Below are 22417 nucleotides of genomic sequence, written 5' to 3'. Positions count from 1 at the left end.
TCGCAGGTCGGCGACACCAGGATGATCAGCCGCGGTGCTGATGTCCGGGCGTGGCTGCTGAGCCGCGTGTACGCTGATGTCGTGCAGGTGATGTCTCACACGAGTGTTCAGTCACATCGCAGCCCACCGGCGACGAAAGCCACAGCCCGGTGTCAGATTTATGATGCTGTATTAAGTGTTACCGAGTACTTACACTGTCTAGATCCCCGCTCGCGCTCTTGCACGTTACTATATATAAACATATAAAGACACATCACTGTCACAAAATCAGTACCATACCGTAACAGAATCAAACGACCCGACCAATGAGTTGGTACTTTTGACGACTAAAGCTTCCAAATCATCTTTGGCCACCGGCGACAAGCACGTAGATGATGTTTCTATGTCAGGTATGGGCTACACCTAAGTAAATTGCAGGCATTCAGCTTTGTACGAATTTCCACGATCGGTCTCCATGACAACACTGCTTTTCTAACCCGTTGCTCATGGCAGTAGTCAAGAGAGGCGCGCCCCTGGACTGCGGAGCAAGGCTCCTCTACTCTGGTGGCGTTCGGGTGCCCTGCTGGCGTCTCCGCACTGCTCTGTCCCGCGCCTGCGTCGCTCACCGCCTCATCCCCGCCCAGCGCCCCCACAGAAGCTCAGCCATGTACAAGCGTCCACGTGGCGTGGAGACGGCGGTCCTCTACTCGCTCGTAAGGCACACGGGTTTGTTAGTGGGGCGGCGGCGGCCCGTGCCGCCCGCCGCCTCCCGTGGGCCGTCCGCCCGGTAGACGGGCTTACTCTACAGCTGGCGGGGCCCGGCCGTCGCGGCTCCGGGTGTGCGGCCGCTCAAGGCACTCATTAAACCCCTAGTCACCGACACAACTTAACCTAGCGGACCTTAACGGCTACGCCTTACAGTTAAGTCTGTACAGCTGGGCCGCCGGGCGGCGGGAGGCGGCCGCCGGCGGGGCGAGGCCCGCGCCGACGGTCGCCACGCGCCAGGCCGGGCCGGGCCGTGGGTCAGGTGACAGACAACGCTGCTAGTGGTGGGTCGGCCCTCGCAGGGGCGGCGCGGCTGTCTCTTGTGAGACGCGCGCGGTCACGTTCGGTACAGACGGTGTGGACGGAGGCGCTGGCACGCCACGAGGCGTGGCTGTGCTGTCGATGGGCGGCTGTGGTGCGACAGACGGCCGCAGTCTGCTGCTGCTGCCGTCTGCCCCGGTCAGCTCGGTCCTCTTGCACCGACTCTGCGCGGGTGACGCTCCCACTACATCCCACGGGTCTCCCGCGGCCGGTCGCCGCCACGCCTGTCCACCACCTCTGGCTGACTAGGAAACAGGAATGTCGCGACGCACTGCGCCGGCCGGCCCACTGGCGGACACACAGCCGCTCGCCGTCCGGACACACTGGCGGACACACCGCTCGCCGTGCGGACGCACTGGCGGACACGCAGCCGCTCGCCGTCCGGACACACTGGCGGACACGCCGATCGCCGTCCGGACACACTGGCGGACACGCCGCTCGCCGTCCGGACGCGCGGGCGCTCAGATGGGCGGCGGACCACGCATGTAGCGCAGCTGCGGCGTCAGCGACATGCTCAGGTTGTTCAGGTGATCACAGCAGTGCGGCTCCAGCAGGCAGGCCACGCAGAAGCAGAGCATCAGCGCCAGCTGGAAGGGCAGTGCGGCACGCAGCACGCGCCACAGCCAGCCGCGCCGGCCGCGGCCGCCGCCCGACAGCGGCGCCAGCTCGCGCCGCGACGCCGAGTAGCTCTTCCGCCTGGAACAGAGGCGAGCGGTAAGCGGCGCCGGCACGAGACACGGCAGACACCCTGCGGACCGGACCGGACCGGACCGGACCGGCAGCCGCCAGGTCAGCAGTCTCCGGCCAGACACCCGGCTGGTAGCCGCTGCCGACGCAGCGGATCGGCCGGCAAAACAACTTCGTCACTGTCCAATTACCCGAGTCGGTTACAATCTTCAATGGGCGAAAGCTGCGGAGATAAACAGGGCCATTAGCCATGGGCAAAAAAGTAATTACAAAGATGAAAAGACACAGAAATAATCGGGGACAATTATTGGTTGACAGCGCAGCAGGGATGGCGTGGCTGGGGGCCGAGCAGGGGCGGGTCCAACCACATAGCTCATCCAGCAACCATGATTTACTTGCCGGTCTGCTCATGAAGTAAATAAAAACTCGTAAATAACGCATAAATTATCCCGGTTTAGCGTTCCTTTCGGCTCAAAATTATGCATTGCAATCGGCCACCCGGTGTGTCCTGTCGCAGCCGAGAAATTTACGACGCAGCGACGCGCGGCTTATCTTGCGCGCTTCTTTTTATCGCGGCCGGAGTGGCGCATCCGTTTTTAACGATATTTATAGCGCGACCACGCCGTGCCCACAGGCCAGACATCGGCAGCGGCAGAATTGCTCTGCGTTTGTAGCCGGCTGGCCACTCCCGAGCGGTGAGGCAGCAGGCACAGCGCCGGGGGCGGCCATTAAAGCGGCATTTGTGGCGCGGCCGCGGCTGTCGTCAGCCGGCCCCGGAGAGGGTTTAAGCGCAACGGCGGCGCGCCGACTGGCCGGCCGCACGCGCCACTGCCCGGCGATAAATCGCCTAATGCGTCCCCGGCTGGCATAACAGCCGCGCCGGAATGTCCCCCGGATGAATATCGAGAGTCATCCGTTACCAGGCCACTGCGCGAATTAAAATTTAACGACAATCATCTGCACAATTACAGCGGCCCAATTAACTGCGACAAGATTAAACGCCCGTCTAATTACAAACAGAATTAAACGGCCTACGTCGTTTGTACTTCACTGTTGTTTTACGGCGGTTTAAGCGCCCCTAAACTACTGCAACTTTTGCACGACGTAAGGAATGAGATCTGTCGCCCAGGCCATATAGAAAAGGGAGCCGTGCAACTGTGCGCAACAGGTCAGCTGTACAGAGCTTTACCACAAGGAGAGGCCCTGCCGAACTCGTGAGGCTGGCCCGCAACCGGCCGCCAGGAGAACAGGCGTTGGCGCCACGGAACAGTCAGATGAGCTGCCGGCGTCCCAGCCAGCACGGCCGGCGTCCCAGCCACTACGGCCGACGTCCCGGCCAGCACGGCCGACATCCCAGCCAGCACGGCCGACGTCCCAGTCACTACGGCCGACATCCCAGCCAGCACGGCCGACGTCCCAGTCACTACGGCCGAGGTCCCAGCCAGCACGGCCGACATCCCAGCCAGCACGGCCGGCTGGAGAGGCCAGGATCGAGCTGAGCTCCCGTCAGACGGGGCCTGAGCCGTCACAGCGACGGGGCGGGGCTCTGCCCTGCCCCGACGGAGCCGTGGCCGGCCGGTAGCCGTCGCGGCCGCCGCCCGCGGCGCGGCATTTAACAATTCATACCGGGCGCCGCCCGGGCCGCGGCCTCTCAGTGACTGCCGACATCGACCCGGCGCTAATGGGGCCATCTCTATTCGGCGGGCGGTGGCGCACACGGCCCGATTCCCGTCGACCCGCCCCCCCCCCCCCCCCCCCCCCCCCTCTTCCTCTGCCGTGCGGCCCGCCGGCGCGCCGACACAGCCAGCCGTACTGGCGGCGCCTCAACCCACCGGCGGGACCGGAAGACACTGGGACAGTCGCGACTCACACGGCCGAACATCAGCCCCAGCCAGCTGCTGCCCCAGACGCCGAGAGCCTCCGCACGCTGTGTGTGTAGACCGAGCATGTCCTGGACGGGAGGCGGGGGATGCGGGCTGACGGTGGGCCCCCTGGCCGGTCAGGTCGGCTCAGTCGCCGGCCATCCCCAAACAAACACTCAGCCCGCGGCGTCCAGTGGCGGCACACCGCCGGCACATGCGCCATGAATGCCCGGTCTGATGTTGGGTCTGATAGCGCCATGCCAGCCGGTCAGGCCGTATCGGGACCGGCGGCATTCGTGGCGCGCGCCGCTGCCGCCGGCCGCGCGGCATTCTAGACACGTCGACAGCAGCGTCGCGCCCCGCTCGGACGCGGCCAAACAAGCGGCGGTGCAAACGGCCGACACTAACGCAAGCGCCACGGGAGTACGCGACGACGCACCGCACTGTCGCCGGCGGCAGGGGCGCATCAGTCGAAGTTCAACTGTCGCAGTGCCGCATCAGTCGAGAGGCTCTACAGCGGAGCAGCCCACGTTGGCGGGCTCGCGTCCGTCCGATGGTGAGCCGAGTTAGAGGTGATGCGTTTCACCTTTCTCCGATACCAAAACGAGTGGAGCATGACAACTTTAATGTCTCGGACGGGAGACAGCGTAACGCCGTCGTGACGTAGCAGTGTAACAGTGTACCAGACGTCGTGTTTGAGCTCCTCTCAGAGACCAGTTTGCTCTATGAGTCTGTGGTGTTTGATCCTGTTTCTTGGACTACCACGGCATTAACAATTGCCTAGCAAAAAGTTCATTGCGGCGTGCCGGAAATGGAAGCTGCCTCGGCCCACGTGAGAGCGGGCCCGGCGGCGGCGGCGGCGGCGGCGGCGCTGTTTGTACTACCCGGGCCGGCGCGAGGCCGCAGGCTCGTCCCATCTTGACCGTCCGGCGGCCTCCAAACAAGCCACTGAGAGGGGCCGGTCGGCGACCAAACACGCTTCAGTCGGACCGGCGCACGACGGCGGCCCCACCCTAATGGCGCGCGTGTGTGCGCGGCGGCCGGCCGGCCGGGCCGCCGTAAAACAGGCGAGCGTCGGAGCGGGCCAGGCCGCGGCGGCAGCCGACACGCGTCCACCGCCGCCGCCGCCGCCGACGGCCGCATACTAATGAAGCGGGTGCGGACAGAGCCAGGCCGCGACAGAGCCTCCAGGGGTCGGGCGCAGGCTGACCGGCGGCTGGGCTACCGCAGGCCGGCACGGCGGGCCACAACAGCGGCCGGATACGTGCCGCCGGAGAACGGATCTTCGGGTACGGCGGCGGCGCGGCGGCCCGGCCCAGATCCGGCCCGGCCCTCGTGACCAGATCCGCCGGCGAAGCTGGTGGCCAGTGGTCCCGACACCTCTGGTAACTGGTGCCGCCGACGGCCCTGGTAACCAGTAGCGCCGACACCTCTGGCGACCAGTGGCGCCGACACCTCGGCCACCTGCGGAGCCGGTCAGACTGCGGGCCCATGATGCCGCTGCCCCGGCGGCGAGGGCCGCTCTCGGCCGAGGTACCTGGCGAGGTGCGCGCCCCCGTCCGACGAGCCGGGAGCTCCGCACTGGGCCACCGCACGAGTCGGACGACGGGTCGACAGCGCCGCGATTCCGCAATCGTCTCATCCCGCGCTGATCACGTTTAATGACCATACGGTGCTAGTCGCGCAGCATGGTGACAATGCCTCGCGTGTCATCTGCGCTGCAGCCGGCGGCGAGCGGCGCAGTCGTGGCGTGCAGTCGGCGTTACCTGAGCAGGGGGCTGCCGCCGGAGGGGCCGGTGTCGGCCTGGAACTGGGCCGTCGTCTTGATGACCAGCTCGCGACACGACTGCTGCAGCTCGCGCAGCTCCGAGGCGGCTGACGTCAGCGTCTGAGGACGGGGCACGGCCGACAGTCAGCCTGGCACACACAGACATACACATACACACACACCTGCACACAACATACACAACACGCACACCTACACAACACACAACATATCTGCACGACACACACACACACACACACACACACACACACACACACACACACCACACACACACACACACACACACACACACACACACACACACACACACCTGCACACAACATACACAACACGCACACCTTCACAACACACAACATATCTGCACGACACACACACACACACACACACACACACACACACACACACACACACACACACACCACACACACACACACACACACACACACACACACACACACACACACAACACGCACTTGCCTCTTACGATGGGCTGGGAACGTGGCGGTAACGGCAGGCGCTGACAGACAGGGATGGGACACAGGATGGTAAACCATAGGCACATCACAACACAATGCACCAGACAATGATCGAGACCACCTGGGGTCACGCCTTCCGCAAGTCTGCCCTGCCGCACCGGTCGTTCAGCGACCAAAGTCCACAACACCGGAGCCCCGGCCGTTCAAGGGGCGCCGCTGACGGGCGGCGTCCACAGCTAAAGAAGTGGTGCGGTGGAGTCGAGCGATGACTCTCAACGCATGACTCAGCCGGGCGACAATGGCCTGTCACCCCTAATTCCAGATGAACAGCGTTTGTCAGCCAATGGGAGCGCCATCCATTACGGGCGGCTGCCAGACGCGCAATCTGTGTCAAGTGTCAATGATCACGGACGCGCGTCTACAGCAGACGACAGAGCGACCAGGCAACGCAGTCACACACAGGAGCCACAGACACGACAGTCATACATACACGAGCCACAGACACAGGAGCCACACACACGGCAGTCACACGCAGAAGCCAAACACACGACAGTCACAGACCGGAGCTACACGCACGTCAGCGACACACAGGAGCCACAAACACAGGAGCCACACACACGACAGTCACATACAGGAGCCACAGACACAGGAGCCACACACACAACAGTCACATACAGGACACCGGAGCCGCGGACACGCCCAAGAGTCGGCCGGCCGCTGCCGGGGAGGCGCTAATGGCGGGGTCGGCTGGGCGGTGCGGCGCCAGATGAAAGGGCGACTGTCCCAATGTCAGACACGTCCGGGCACAGATGAAAGCTGGACCGAGCGCCCTCCCCGGAGACCACCGCTGGATGGCCAGGCAGATCTGAGGGGAGCGAGACAGGCGGAGCCGCGCTGCACATCCCAACCAGACGAGATCGCGCCACGGTGAGCTTCCGAGGCAGCTGCGCGTCTGACGCTAACCACCACACACGCCACGAGCGCGTGCCAGGAAGCGGCGGGCAGACGGCCACCCGCGGTCCCGGCGCGGGGTCGGGGCTCCGCCAGCCGCCGTCGGCGGGCCCCGTGCCGACTCACATGCTCGATGTCGTCCCAGGCCGGACTAGCCGGGCTGACGACGGCCTCCAGGTCGCGCGCCATGCGTCGCAGGCGGCCTAGCCGCCGCTCGCGCTCACTCAGGTCATCCGAGCAGGCGCTGTCGTAGCCCGAGGTGCCCTCCGAGAGGTCGTCGGCGGCCGCCGCCAGCTGCTCGGCCAGCTGCTCAGCGCTCTGCCGGGTCAGAGGAGTCTGTCAGTGGTTGGGCGAACGGGGCGGCGCTCCGCTGGGTCAGCGGTAGGGCGGACAGAGCGGGCGGCGGACGGGGCAGCGCGCAAACATCCGTCTGTTCATGCAGCCACAGCCGGCTGTACGGACGGCTCTGACACGGCGAGCTGGCCAGGGGTCGGCGGCGGGGTTAACTTGTTTACGGCGGCGGTCAGTGCCGATTGGAGGCGGCTAATGCAGCTGACGTCAGCCGGACGTGTATGGACGAGCCGGCGATGTCACGACCTCGACCCCCGGGCCCAGACGCGGCCCGTGCGCCGGCCGACGCGCCCCGGCCACCACCCGGTCCGTGGGACCACCGGCACACACCCGCTGCAGCCCGCTAAACAAGACCGGAACTGGAGCCGCACACTACACTGTCACTACGCTGTACATTGCACTGGAGCCGCACACTACACTCTACACCCTGTCGAAAAGGCCGCCGTCTCTGCTGGCGCCTAGTGGGCTGGCTTCCGTGCTTTGCCGTCCCCTGTGTGCGCTGCGTGGCAGTGCTACCGCTCTCGCTGGTGCGTGTGGCCCCAGGTTAATAGCCCACTCCGCCGCTGATTTTATTGGCTCATTGGGACGACGCCAGCAGGGTGTTGCCGAAGAATTTACAGCCACGGCCCGGGCGCATTGTGTGCGCTTTTCCAATGAATATCCGGGACCGCAGCGGCCTGTAACGATCGACGACGGGTGCGATTCCATCGCGGCCTCACCAGTAGCCGCTGGTCGCACCGCCCCCCAGCGCTCGGCGCGCCACCGCACGCCACCTTTTTACGGCGCGCGCTTTTCAATTACCAATTCAAATGGGGTGAGTGCGTCTGGTTTTACGGTGACCGGAGGAGGTAGCGGCGGCGGCGGCGGCGGCGGCCGGCAGGGGTGCTGTCCGTCCCGCGGGCCGGCGCACGGGTGCCTGCAGACGCTGTCCCACGGTTACACTCGGGCCGCCCGTCAGCCCCATCAAAACAAATACCCGCTCCCAGCCGGGATAATTCCGGCGATAAATCCCGGCGCTACCGCCGGCTGCAGTCGCCGTGCTAAGCGGGCCCGACAGGCCAACGGGCAGCATTTAGCACCGGCCGCGCCGCCGCCACCGCCGCCACGCGCGCCCCCCGCCGTCGCGCGACAGCCGAGACTTCTTGTCGGATCGGCAATCAATAACCTCGGGATCCGCAATACCAAACAATGCGCCTATTTTGACGTATGTCCAACTCGAACTTGTTTGCAAAGACGGATTACCATAATTTTTGCGGGCTAAAAAGGAGTCGGCCGCGCGGAGGCGACGCTGGTGACGCCAGAGCGTACATCACACGCTGCACCGGCCCGTGTGCGCGACACCAAACAATTTCTTACCGGCATTCTTGCGCTAGGCCTCCTCTGATCGCGCCATAAATAACCAATCTATAAATTCATTAACCCTGAGCTTGGTCATCCGGCTGTGAATGCGAACCGACGGCGTAAAAACGGCCGACCGTCGGCCATAGATCACCAGCGGACAGCGGCGAATGCGCCGAGTGCCAACAACTGGACCGGCCGGCCGTCGGCGCCGCTCGACCGCGCACGATTTACGGACCGCGTGATTTAGGGCCGCCGCCGCCGGGCCAGCCCGGCTCGCGCGCCGCCGCCGTCGGGATCCATGGCTTGCTAATGAACCGCCGCGGCGGCGCGCTAAATCACGGCGCGTCGTCTCGCCGGCGGCCGGTCGGCTCGGGCTTCGGGCGTTACTCACGCTCGGCGCGGGGGTTCCGGGCGGCAAACAAATACGACGGGCGGCCGCGGTGTCCGCGGCGTCGGCCGCGCGGCGGTGGTCTCACCATTCAAAACGGTTACTTACGGCGCGCGGCCGACGGCGGGGGCACGGCGCACGCGAAACACTGTCTCGCAAATCGGTCGGCGGCGACAGTGTGGCCGGGCGGCGCGGCCGAGCCCGGGTGGGCCGCTGTTTATGGTCGACAGGAGGCAGGCCAGCCGCCGCCGTCGCGTCACCGCGCGACGGCCGCCGCTGAGTTATAGCCGGCGCGCGTGCCGGCGGCGCCGGCGCCGGGCCCGGCGGAGAACGGCTCCGCCTTACCCAGCCGTGCAGGAAGGGCACGACCGGCGGCCGCGGCCGGGCAGTGTCGGGGGACAGGAGTGGTGCTGCCCGGCCGCCCAGCGCAGTGGCACTGCCCGCCGCCTGGCCGCGTACAACGACCATGAGACGCATCTCTCGGACCGCTCTGATCTCATCCAGTCATTCCGTGCCGCTCTGATCCCATCCAGTCATTCTGTGCCGCTCTGGTGTGCAAACGCGGCGTCCACAGTCGTGACGCTGGGGCCTGCTCCGCTGCGCCTGCCGACTGAGACTGACCTGGGCGCCGGCGCCGGCGGCCGTGTCCCGCTGTCGGCAGCGGTCGGTCAGCACGCGAGCCACGTCTTGCACCCGGCTGCCGACGTCACCGCCGGTCAGCAGCGCCTCCCGCAGCAGGCCCAGCTTCTGTTTGTCGGCCTGCAGCACGGCGGCCAGCTCGGCACGCGCCGCCCGGAAGGCGTGCCACGTGGCCTCCAGCGCCGTCAACTGCTCCAACTGGGCGCGGCTCCTGCGGCAGTAGCGGTTGGACAGCGGGTCAGACGGCGGGTCAGACAGCGAGTCAGACAACGATTCATGCAGCGGGTCAGAGGGTGGATCAGACGGCGGTTCGCATAGAGGATCAGACAGCGAGTCAGACAGCGAGTCAGATGGCCAGTCAGACAGCGGGTCAGACAGCGGGTCAGACGGCGGTCAGGCAGCGGGCCACACAGAAGGCAGCCCGGTCTCAGGCGGGACGCCAATAGAAGGACCACAGCGGGAGGCAATCCATTGTGATCACGACGCCGGTCAGTACGGCCAGGCCGCCACCGGGCGTGGTCACGAGGTGCGGATGAGGATGGGTCGGCCAGCGGCGGCGGTGACGAAGCCAGCAGCCCGGCCAGCGCGGTGACGGGCAGCGCCGACGCTGTCGATCCGCGCATCGGGCGCTCGCTCATCTGTCGCCGCTGACCGCGCCCGCTGCATTAACCATGAGCGGACAGGACGAGGGACGCCGCTCGAGGCTGCCGGCAGGATAAGAAGCGCGCGCCGGCCGTGCGCATGCACACGCGATACATCGGCGCCTTTTTGTCGCCGATCCTGGCCGGAAAAAGACGCCGTAAACGTGTCGCCGACGGGAATGACAGGAGGCTATGGGGCGCCGGGCCCGATTTACGAGCGGCGGTGGAGGAGCGCCAGCCCGGTCCTGCCCGGCGGCCGGCCCACACCCGAGCGGCACTTAACGCTGATAACAGCTAATGACAACGAGAGCGTAATAACAGTTATACACCATTAGCCCTTTGGCGGAGGCACATCAGGGTACCAGCCGGGGCTTTTACATTAATTATCCGGATGCATTCAGTCGTGTCGTTTTTATTTCGGTTTGGAGAAGGCCGGCTGGGTCCCGGGAGAAGGAGACACCGACTCCGGCCCCAATGGCCCGACCACTGGGTCGCCTTTCGACGAAATGGACGGCGGGCGGCGGCCGAAGGACGACGCGGAGGGGTCTGTTGTCGATGGCCGGCGTCGCGCAGGTATCTAAACAAGGCCCCTCACAGCGCCGGCCCCTCCCCACAAAGGCGCTAAATCAGTCGGGCGGCGGCTGGGGTCGCGACGCTATATAGGTTAGTTGTGCGCAGCGTCCCCGGGCAAAACGCCGCCTCTGTGGCGCCGCGTCGTAAATAAGGCGCCGGACACGGCCGCCGCTGCCGAGCGCGACGATCGCGCGGTAAAAACCGCTCGCGTCTCTCCGGCGGACGCGCGCGCGCGCGCGCAAAAAGGTGTCGGATCGCTGCGGCGAGCGGCGCGGCGAGCGCGCACGGTAGCGCGGCGAGCGGCGGCGCAGCAGCCGGCCCGGCGCCCGGCCACTCATTACCGGCCGCAATTAACTCGGCACATTGTTTCGCGAATCCCGAGTCACGCCGGCCGATGATACGGCCCGACAAATTGATAGGCGGTGCGTGGGGATAGGGCCTGTTAGCCGGTCGGCCGGCCGAGGCTGGGGCGCCGACCCCGCCCCAGATGGCGGGTCGGACCGGCGCAGATCACACCCGGCAGCCGTCCTCGCACCGCCGCGCCGAGATCGTTTTCCGAAAAGTTACATTGCACATTTTTGCTGTGATGGCCGGCCGCCGCCTATGTGCCGCGTCACTGCGACGCAATCATCCCCTGGCGGCGAAAAAATTAACCACTTGTGCAAGCGGTCAAACTAAATAAACAAATGAAGGCTCCTGTCGAGCGGCGGCGGCGGGGGCGCTTTGTCAGCAGCAACGGCCAATTACGCCGGCCACGGCCCGGCCCGGCAATCGATGTCTGATATAGGCGGCTCGGCGCGCCACGAGCGCCGCCAGATGGCCAGCTGCGCCACATAGCCGCCGGCCCGCCGCCAGCGCGCGCAATCTTTTGAATAAATCCAATTTTTGGCCGGCGCGTCTGAGCCAGCGTCCCTCAGGCGAGATAAATTCAAGTGCCAATCATTTCACGGCATTAATACTTCCGACACTCTCATAAGGACCCTCAGCACGCGCCACCGCTCGCGAGCAAATAAGTCGCCTGGCGCGCCAAAATATGAGATTTCGCGCCATATTTCACCAATCGGCGGCCGGGAGTCGAGAAGCAAACGGATCAGACGACCAGAAAACAAACATTAGTCAGAGGCGATATTGGATTTAACGGCGACAACTCCCCACCACGGCATTAGGGTCGCACCAAATCGAAACCGCGCCGCCGCCGCCGGCCGACTCTAAGCGCCGGCACTTTGTCATATTAATCGACACGGAACCGATGAGAAGTGAGGGGCGGCGCCGCCCCGATTGACGCCGCACGCCCACCCCCCCCCCCCCCCGTCGGGTCCTGCCGAGAGGGTTGAGTCAGCGTCACCGTCGCCGGAGCCGCCCGAGGGCAGGCTGCGGGCGACGCCGCGGGGGGTGCGGGGAGTACCGTTGGAACGGCGGCCAGCCGTCGTGTTCAGATCACCGCCGCCCTCAGCCCACGGCGGTGACGGCGCCCAAACACCCTGCAGCACGTGCGCGCTGTGCCGACGGCGGCCCACCAGGCCGGCCCGGCTCACTCACCGGTGGTTGACCTCGTCCCAGATCCTGTACAGGGTGGCAATGTCGTCCTTCAGCGAGGGGTCGCCGCCGCCGCCGGTCACGTGCCCGTGCACGTCCGTGTTGATGGTGACCAGCTCCCGGCGCCGGTCGGCCAGCTCTTCCTGCAGCGCCTGGCGACACGGGTCGGGTCACGTCCCAGGCCAGGGGTCGGCGGTCAGGTCACGGCCAGCACACCGCCAACGACCGGCAGAGTCATGTCACCTCTTGCTGGGGTCAAGAGGAGCGTACTTTGCTGGTGTCTCGAGAACATGATGGGGACACAAATAGCCGCGTGGCGCGGAGGAAGCGAACAACAGGGATGCGTCTCAGATCATGCAGGCCAGGTGTCCCACTCGGGACACCGGCACGGCTGGGGAGTGGCATCTACAGCACATTCTGCAATAGGTAGACGTCTCCAAACTACACAACATTAAAGCCGCGAGGATTTACTCCTTATCGCCGACGGAGGAATCAGAGGCAAAAACCGTCCGACATTTCGTAAAACGCTAATGACTAATTTCAGATCACGTGCGGCCTTCCGTTGTCAGCCAGCTCCATCTGAGCGGCACGGCGGGGACATTAGGCTTTCCTTTTTGGAGTCGGCGGGTCGGCGGGCGGGATCGGCGGCGCCGCTGAGGGGTCACGGTCCGGCCGTCGAGAGAGAGGGAGGTCGCTGACGGCGGGCCCGGCCCGGTCCGGTCGGCTCCGGTGCCGCCGGACGCGCCGCCACGCGCCGGGGGCCCGGCCGAGCCGAGCCGGACCGCCCGGCACCGCGTATGGAAATCCGGCCCCACTCGATATCATAATCGGTGGGAGCGGCGCATTGAGCGCGTCCGTGCACCGGCGCTGGCCGGCGCGCCAGACACCGGGCTGCGCCCACCTGAGACAAAGGTGGCGCGCTAATCCGCCAATACGCGACGCCGGCCGGCGCGCGATTTATCGGCGCGGCCGGCCGATGGCGCGGCACCTCCGCGCTGCGCGCCGTATTTTTACAGATGGAACAAGACAGCCCCGGGGAGGCCAGTTTGTAAACGGAGAACAGCCATTTGCATATGGTAATGGTACAGTGGAAACGGGTCGAGAGCGAGCCCGATCACACGGCGCCAGCAGGGGGGGGGGGGAAGATGCTTCGGGGAGAGGTGGGGGGGGGGGGGGGCACGGGGGGGGCACGGGGGGGGGGGGCACGGGGGGGGGCACGGGGGGGGGGCACGGCACCGCCGCCCTTCCCACCGGCCTGCCCGTAGGGCTTGGTGTGGCGATACGGCCTCACGGCACCACCAAAAACCTTTTATGTCATAAACCGGGCGGCAGCGGTCAGTCATCCATCAGGGCTGGCCATCAAAGTCAGCCAGTGGACATAAGCCACCGGCGTACCCGGCATATCTCGGCCCGCTTACCCGGGCAAAAACACAGAAAGCCAATCGGGATCAATCACGACCGGGAAAAAGTCGCCCGGTGTCCGTCGATATCGACCGATAGGGCGGCGAAAAAGCGGGCGGCGGCCGGCGCGGCGGCCATGCCGTGCCCGCTCCGGCCGCTCAGCCCGCTTCGTCGGCCCGGTATTTCACCTGTCGGCGGCCGGTCGGTCGGCTCACAGGCGGCGCGCCGACCTTTTTGCCGGCGGCCGTAATAATTTCTTACGCGTCGTCTGCGCGCCGGACGTAAATCATCGGTCAGCGGGCCGGCGCGTCTGTCGAGGGCGCGCGCCTCCCGCGGGAGCGGCGCGCGCCCGCCGCGCCCCGGCCCCGCTAATACCCAATCTGGCGCGCCGGCCCATTAGACGGGCTTGTTCACCGCGCGCCCCGCCGCACCGGCTAATCCGTAAAATACGGCGCGCCGCCGTCCGATCGATGGCCGGCTGATTTTCACACACGGCGAGGTGTCACACTGTCGCCGCGCTCGCTCCCGTAATCCGCGCACAAAAGCCCGATCCGACCCACCGTCATAAATTCATAGCGCGCGGCGCGCGGCAAAAACCGCGCCAACGGCCGACGGTGCTGACCCGCCGACGGCGAGACGATAGAGAGAGAGGGGGAGGGGGGGGGGGCAACAGCCGCCCGGGTCTTGCGCCGCCGGCGGACAGAGAAGATGGAGGAGGAGGGGTCACAGACTGCACCAGAGGACACTGGGAGCTGACCCCCGACGGACAGACACAGTGAAGAGGAAGAGGGCGCTCACGCGTCTCAGACACGAGCGGGGTCCACATCCCGACACGTGCCAGCCACCGACAGTCCGTCGCTGGCCCGCCCGCCGGCGGCACGTCTCAGTTCGACTGGTTTCGCTATCGCCCGTCTGATATGATTCCGGCTGTGTCCAGATCTCGCCGGCCGGCAGCCGCGGCCCGCTCCGCAGTCCACCTGTCCGGTAGCCGACAAATTGACCCGGTATCTGGCCGCTAATGGCCCCGGCTCCATTGGTCCTGCTGCCAGCCCCTCCCGGGCGGCCGTCCCCACCCCGTTCGGGCGTGCGGCGGCGTTTTTGTTCGGAGTGGGCACACACGCGCCGCGCCACCCCTTTGTCGGCGGCGCCGGTTTTTTGCTGATGCCGCGGGGTCGGGCCGCCGTCGCGGCCGGCCAAGAGACACCCCGGGGCGGCAGCCGGCCGCCGCATGATACCGATTAAACGGTAATCGAGCGCGGCATTTATCTTCCTGCCGCGCCGATATTGTCAATTGGGTGGTGGCGCGCGGAGGAGGCCGCCGCACGCTCGTCCATCGCCGCCGCCGCCGACCACAATCTAATTACAGAGACGTGACGGCCACTCCCGATACGTTACGGGACGGCCGGGGCGGCCCGCAAGGTGACGGACGGCCCCAGCCGGCCAGGCGGACAGCCAGCGGCGGCCCGGCGGCCGGCCGACGAGCCTGCCGCGAGGGCTCCTCGCCAGGCTCCGCCTGACCTGACCAGTCTGCCGCGGGGGCTCCCCACCAGGCTCCGCCTGACCTGACCAGTCTGCCGCGGGGGCCCCATCAGGCCCCACCTGATCTGACGAGCCTGCCGCGGGGGCTCCCCACCAGGCCACCTGATCTGACTAGTCTGCCGCAGGGGCTCCCCACCAGGCCCACCTGACCTGACGAGCCTGCCGCGGGGCTCCCTCCAGGCCCCACCTGATCTAACGAGCTTGCCGCGGGGACTCCTCGCCAGGTTCCGCCTGACCTGACCAGTCTGCCGCGCCCCCCCCCCCCCCCCCCCTCCACCAGGTCCCATCTGATCTGACGAGCCTGCCGCGGGGTTTCCTCACCAGGCCCACATGATTTCGGTCCGTTCCAGACCAAATATTTTTGCAAAAAGGAGTATACCAAACAGATCTAAATTAACATCAAATGCTATATCCATGACCCCACATCTTCTCCAGCTAAGGTCTATGCCAGTAAAAAAGAAAGAATTGACAATAACCAGTAACACAATGTCAAAAACACCATTAAATGCAATGGCATGCTTCAGGCCTACCACAACAATTGATTCAAATGTTGTACATTCGCTCTTAATTGTTGATGCAAAAATTACAGGGCTTATTGAAAAAGCAGCAAAAATATGCAGGCAAAGCCAAATTACAAACAGGACTAACACGGCAGGCTACAAGAAAACCGGCTGGGCATTTGACCAACTTGACTCAACCCCCCCCCCCCCCCTCCTCCATCTCTGCGGGGTCTGACTGACCTGACTCAGACCCTTCCGTCCCCGCGGGTCTGGCTGACATGACATGACCTGACCCAGACCCTCCCGTCCCCGCGGGTCTGGCTGACCTGACGTGACCTGACCCAGACCCTCCCGTCCCGCGGGGTCTGCATGACCTAGCCGGCGGCCAGTTGTCGCCGTTTGGACCGCCGGCCGACTGGCCTACCCCACCGTCTTTCTCCCTCCGCGGGCCGCTGTTTTCGCCTCGGGTAATGCGCGGATAAGGGAGGCGGCCATCAGTATGCCGGCCGCCACGCACGTCTACGAACTCCGCCGCCGCCCGCCACGCCCGCGCCGAATCCTAATTTCGCACAATGCCGGCCGAAAAACAGCCAGGCGCTCGGCCGGCGTCCTGGCGAAAAATACGACCCGGAGGCGGCGTGCGGCAGCCGGGCAGGTCGGAGAGGCGGAGCAGCGGCGGACAGATCAGAGGTGGGACAGCAGCCAGGCAGGGTGACAAGATACGGCAGCCAATCGCGGTGTGATGATCCCAAAAGCGGGGCAGTGTAGAGAGGCGACAACGCCCCAGCAAGAGACAAAGGTCTACGCATCATATTATCATTCATCAGCAGCTTTAAATCGATCCTTCTTGCGCCAGGCTCACCTATTGCATGCCCCGACTTTTCAAGCATTAGTCACACGAGAGGCCCGTGGACTTAGGAATGCGGTCACAGGAAACCTGGCAACAGCATCCGAATTTCGACGAAACCGACCAATATGCGTTACCGCGATTGTCAATAAACGATGTTTTCATGGGTCCAAATACTTGGAACATTTTTTGTTAAGTAACTATTTTCTCATGTAATATTACGTTCCTGAAGCGAGTGTTTCCGGAGCGACAGCCGTAGTTCTATAAAAAAAAAGAACGGACCAACATGTCCACGTATAATAGCATGACCATCGCATCCTTCCGCTGATATGAACAACGGCTTGCCGACTCTTTCCGTCCCCAACGCAGTGATTGATGGACTTTTGTCCGAGCGACTGCGGTGCGTCATGTGAACACGGAAGAGGCTCACACTTAACAGCTGTCAGTGTGTACCCGATTTCGTGACGAGGGGGGGGGGGGCTGCATGGCATCGCAGGTCGGCGCCGCACAGTCTGGCCGGACGGCTAGCCTCCACTGCCGGCTGCAGCGCGCGCGCCGAAGGTGCGGCCCACCAGGCCTCGGCACCCAGCGCTAATGCACAGCACACGGACCGAAATTCCACAACGCCATGTGGTGGCCAGAAAAAGCGCCGCTACGGATGCCAGCGTCCGAGCACAGGTGCGTCGGCCACGAAAAACGGCCCGACCGCCCCACTCCGGGACAAAATTAATTAGCGTGATCAGATTTCGCATTATCCCGGCCTCCAGGCGCCATTCCTATCGGTGGATCGGTGCCAAACACAAACGGCCGCGCCCGCCCCGTCCTCGAAAAAGGCAGCGATTTTTGTTGGTAAACAGGTCCGGGCAGCTGGTGGCCGCTCTTGACGCCTGAGAACCCCGGCGCACACAATGCCCACTAATCCCTCCTGATATTCCAAAAATATACGAACAAACACTTCCACACTGCGAGGGTTCTGATTGCGCAAAAACTGGGAAATGCGTAAAAATCGCCCCATTCCACCTGTCTGCCGAGCCCCTCTCGTCAATCCTCCAGGCACCAGTAAATTACATCATACACCGAGCTCACTTTGCATATGAATAAACTGCTAAATAATGCCATTTTTATTCTTGAGAGCAGAGAGAAAGGCAGCGCGACCCTTTGATCTCCTGAATACCCAATTCGCATAGCGATGAACGATCACTGCCGCGTCTACGGACATCTGGCGGTCAAACAGGCTACCTTTCATACCAGCACCGCCGCGAGAGGCAGCACGTGTCGCGTCCCGGCCCCCAGATGCGTCTCACGTCTGGCGCGTCCCGTAGCGTGAACAGCGGGAGCTAGCGACGCGGTGTGACGTCACGGCCCCACCGGAGGATGCCGTCACGTCTACCCTGCGCCCAGCGTGGGTTTAAATGAGCCGCTAGCCGGGAGTTCGCTTGCCAACGGAGCCGTTTGCGTGCAGAACGCCGCGCCGACCGTGGCTCAGCTCATTGACATGCCCCGTGGCGGCAGTAACGGCCACAGAAGCCAGTCACGCGGCCGCCCACGTGCGGCGTTACTCTGGCTGGCCCGCTGCACGACCCCGCCGCGCCGTCAGCACGAGGTAGCCAAACTCCGGCAGCGCCACTACCATCCGGTGACGTCACAGGAAGGTGCCGGGACTCCAGGCCCGACAGCCACACGGTGACGTCACGAGGACGTGCACGACCTGCCGCTCGACCCAGCCAACCGCAACGTCCAGGGCACGTGTCCACACTCCAGGCCGTGCAACGACCAGACTAAGAAGACGTGCTCCAGCCTCGGACGGCACCCGACCCGGCAGTCCCCGTAGGTACTGACCCCGCTGGGCTTGAGGAGCACGAACCCGCTGAAGCCACAGAGCTCCGAGTGGAGCGGAGGCATAGTAAGCGCTTTACACGGCCGCCAGCATCCGCCGACGGACGGGGTCTATTGCCCAGGACGGTAGCGACGGCTGACTAGGGCCAGCAGGGGAGTCGGTACGCAGTCTCACATCCATCATCTCACATCTACATCCAACTCAGCAGCTCAGTGCAGATGAGCGCTGTGCAATACTAAACCATCTCACGCACATTATTACCCATACGCCTGCCACATATGTGCACCTAATGTCCCCTAGCAGACAACCTCAGACGCATGTACAAAGAACCCATCTGAGTTAGCGTGGCTGTTAACATGCGCCCGGGTAGGGGGTCAAATTGACCCCCCCGAAGGTTTTTCCGGAATGGTTCCGGAACGGTGCGGCGTAACCGCGCCAAATTTTGCGTAGCTGTAGACAATTGAATAGCTGATCATTTGACATCAAAAATTTAGATGTAACTTGTAAGGTCGCTAACCTATGGCAGGTCAGTCAGGCCATGGTTTCAGCGGAGGCAATTTCTAGGGAATCGTTCAATCTGACGAAACATCGGAGCATTTGACGAAGCCATACATCTCACAAATTCTTTCTTAGGCAACATAAAATATTGAATGAGCAAATTACGTCGACCTAAGGTCAGATACAAATGTCAGACCAATATTAAAACGACATTTATTATTATTCGAGGGCTTGCTGTGTGGGAGTTTCTGGTGCTCATTTCGAATTTATAGACAACAAAAATCGTATTATACATCTTCCATTGACTTCTTAGAGGTCAGAATAGGCCTTTGACCTAAGATGACCCAGGGCGATATTTTGTTTTTAGGAACGTACTGCCTAGCGTAATCTTTGTCGCTTAATCAAATGCAACACTCATAGCAGTCTTGCATGATGTTGGTCGCCATGACTTTTAAAAGGTCAGACAAGGTCACTGACCTTAAATGAGGTTATGACCTTTTACTTAGAAACAGTTATCTAGGTTATGGGAGCACTTTGGAGGCCAACCTGGAATTTAACCTTGTTTGACTTTATTTGACCTGAAGGTCATCCTAGGAAGCTCAAACTTTGGCCTAAGTGGGTTCACGTACAGGTCGACACACCCTGTAAATTTTGTGTCGCTAGCTTTCTTAGTTCCCGAGATCTCAGGGAGGGGGTTCACCCTCCCCCCCCCCCCCCCCCCCCCCCCCCCACCCGAGCGAAGGGTGTCTAGCCGGCCACCCGGGCGCGTGTTAAGCCTTATGAATGGCTGCGCTGGGCGTGGAGAAGACGAAGAAACGATGACCAAAGCCACGCTGAGAGGAGCACAGAGACACGCACATGTCCACCGGTGTGGTTGACAGCTGGCCACCTGCTTTCGTCGCCGCCACATCATCCTCTTTACACCCAGGTCAGTCATGCATCGCCCCCACATCGAGCTTAACAACCGCATTAGAATCAAATACATCGGGATGCCCCACTGCATATTTTTTGACTAAATGATTTGGTCAAATATAAAATGTAAAATGTAAAATGTCAAACGTCAAATGAAATAAAATACATGGAGATGCCCCACTGTGTATGCATATTTGGGAGGCCTTTCGCCATCTATATAAAACAGAAGTAGGGTATGTAATATAGATGCCAGAAGTAAACAAGACGGAGAAAAACACTTCTTGACGGACAGGGACTTTCAAGTCAACCCCCACAGTTCAAGGACATGGCGAAATACACGGGAAGGCTTGAAATGCCTCCTGTTATATTCTAACGATCGTCTTGAACGATAACGGGGCACCCCGGTCCGATTCCTTCCACTTCTCCAGACCAATGACACCTGTAGTACCAAAGTGGTGCCTCTAAGCGTGCAGCAGGCACTACACGAGTGCTATGAAAAGAGACTTTTCAAGACCCGCACAGACCGCAACATTTTACTGACCCCATCGACACAACTACTGCTGTGAAAGGTCGTCACGGAAGACGTCAGCAACCTGACGTGAACGTAGACTATTAATGTTTAAGGAGCAAAGCCGTGTGTAGCTTAAGGTCTGGATACACCTCCGACGCCAGTGTTACACTTCAGGCGCACCCAAACGTGCTGGACGTGTCCATGCTTCCTAAGCTTTTCAATCAATAACCCCATGCATTGTTAACGGTTTCCTGTCCCAGTAATTTGATGACGCTCAAGCCCTCCTGACAGGCCAAAGTGTCCCTAACACCAGATGGAATCGGAATCGCCCACGGAATCAACCAAATTTTCATTCAGTCAACCCCTGGCCGATCCGGATATTCCTTGGCGCTTGCACACTCAGCAACCACCATCCAAGACCTCCACAAGCAGCGCAGTCGGCATCGCCGCGCCACCTAGCGACGACGGGACCAACTAACGGTTCTGGGCGACTCACCTTGATGGCGCTGATGCGTGCCTGCAGGTCGTCGTCGCTGGCTACTTTAGCCATGGCGTGATTGGTGCGCTCGTCCAGGTCGGCGAGCGCGAGCCGGAAGGTGCGGATGCGTTCGCGCAAGCCGCCAAGCGCGTCCGCACTGCGCTGGCGCTCCATGGCGGCCGTCCGCAGCGCCTCCCACCTCTGGATCACAGCTGGCGACAGAGGGCGGCGCTGACAGATCCGGGGCGGCGCCGGCACGGCCCGCCACGGCAGATGGAAATCCTATGCTGATTGGCAGCCGAGCTGCCACGCACATCGGCGACCCGGAAAAACAGCCGGCGGGCGCGCATTCCAGATACAAAGGCGGGTGGGGAATGTCCGGACTCCGGCATAAATCAGCGGCGGCGGGAGCGAGCTGTTACCGTCTGACGGCGCGATAATTGCCAGCATATGGGTACACGGCGCTCATGAACAACAGCGACGAGGTCTCCCAGCCGCAGACGAGGAACGAGGGCTTGGGTGCAGTGATGGAACTGCAGACGCGCAAATCGCCGGAGGCCTTGCGCAGCGACCTCTGCACAGTGTAAGATGAAGTTGAGTCTCAAACAGGCGAAATACAGCTCGGACTCGACTGGAGAACGACCGCTCCCAGGCGACGGCAGGCACCATCGGCGGGCCACGTCGCGTGCAGGACCGGCGCCGAGGACGAGCGAGCGCCGGCAGACCGCCAGACCCCCGTCTGGCGGCGCGCGGGGTTACATGGCGGCCGAGTGACGGATGACACACTTTACCGCCGGCGCTCCATCGCGCGCCACCAGGCGGCCCACACACCGGACCGCACCGACGTGACGGACGGCGCACTCAGCGCGTGACGGTAACGGTGCGCCGGCGTCCCAGCCGCGCCATCAGCCGTCGACTAAACATCCTCCGACGGAGCGGCGCCGCTCGGCCACCAAACATCCCCGCACAAAATTAGCTGGCGGCGGCCGGCGCGGCGGGGGTTGGGACCACGCCCGAGGGGCGGACGGTGGGCCTGACCGGGCGTCGCTGTCAGTGTCGCGTCGGATCTCGGCCGGGCGCTGGGCAAACCGGAGCGGGCCACGGACGGACAGGTGGGCTGATTGACAGGCAGAGGAGCGACAGGAGCGCCAGTTCGTGGCCAGCGACGGCCACGGCTTGATCGGATGGCGTGACCTGTGCCAGATAAGCCCAAGTCTCGGTAATGGCACTCCGGTGGACCGCACCGAGCGCTGGCATTGTGCCAACCGGGCGAGGTCTCCGCGGACACGATGGCAGCCAGCTGTTGTGCCTTTTGCTGTTGTGTCTCTGATTACCACTGGTCGATGAACGCGACGGTGGAAAGCGGCCCCACGGTCGCTAGCTCAGATCCGGCCCGCAGACCGCAGCTCAAACCGGAGGCGGAAACTGCAGCCTTTTAAAGCAAAATATAAAGCTACCACCGGGCTGAGAGCTCAGGATCGTCGCGCTCATCCGCACACGAAAGCGCCAGGCCGGGGGGACGGAGGGGGAGAGGGGGAACAGGGGGACGGGTGACACAAAACAACAGACAACGGGTCGGCCGCCGCGGCTCGGCGATC

The 22417-nt window shown here is 63.3% G+C and overlaps 1 protein-coding gene across 1 annotated transcript in view; it reads right to left on the bottom strand.

Annotated features, from left to right (window-relative positions):
• Positions 1–1526: 1526 nt before the first annotated feature.
• LOC119094294 (uncharacterized) overlaps positions 1527–22417 on the bottom strand; it is a gene marked incomplete in the record, with an annotated part of 147999 nt that continues 127108 nt past the window's right edge. Inside the window, 7 exon segments of the mRNA XM_037217367.1 lie at positions 1527–1652; positions 3623–3743; positions 5381–5502; positions 6954–7145; positions 9583–9757; positions 12300–12412; positions 20838–21031. Of these exon segments, the coding sequence (XP_037073262.1) occupies positions 1527–1652; positions 3623–3743; positions 5381–5502; positions 6954–7145; positions 9583–9757; positions 12300–12412; positions 20838–21031 (1043 nt within the window).

This window comes from Pollicipes pollicipes, unplaced genomic scaffold (assembly GCF_011947565.3).
Source record: "Pollicipes pollicipes isolate AB1234 unplaced genomic scaffold, Ppol_2.1 Scaffold_4002;HRSCAF=4701_pilon_pilon_pilon, whole genome shotgun sequence".
Taxonomy (NCBI): Eukaryota; Metazoa; Arthropoda; class Thecostraca; order Pollicipedomorpha; family Pollicipedidae; genus Pollicipes; species Pollicipes pollicipes.
Note: the sequence above shows the minus strand (reverse complement) of the source record. Positions and strands in the feature narration are given on the sequence as shown.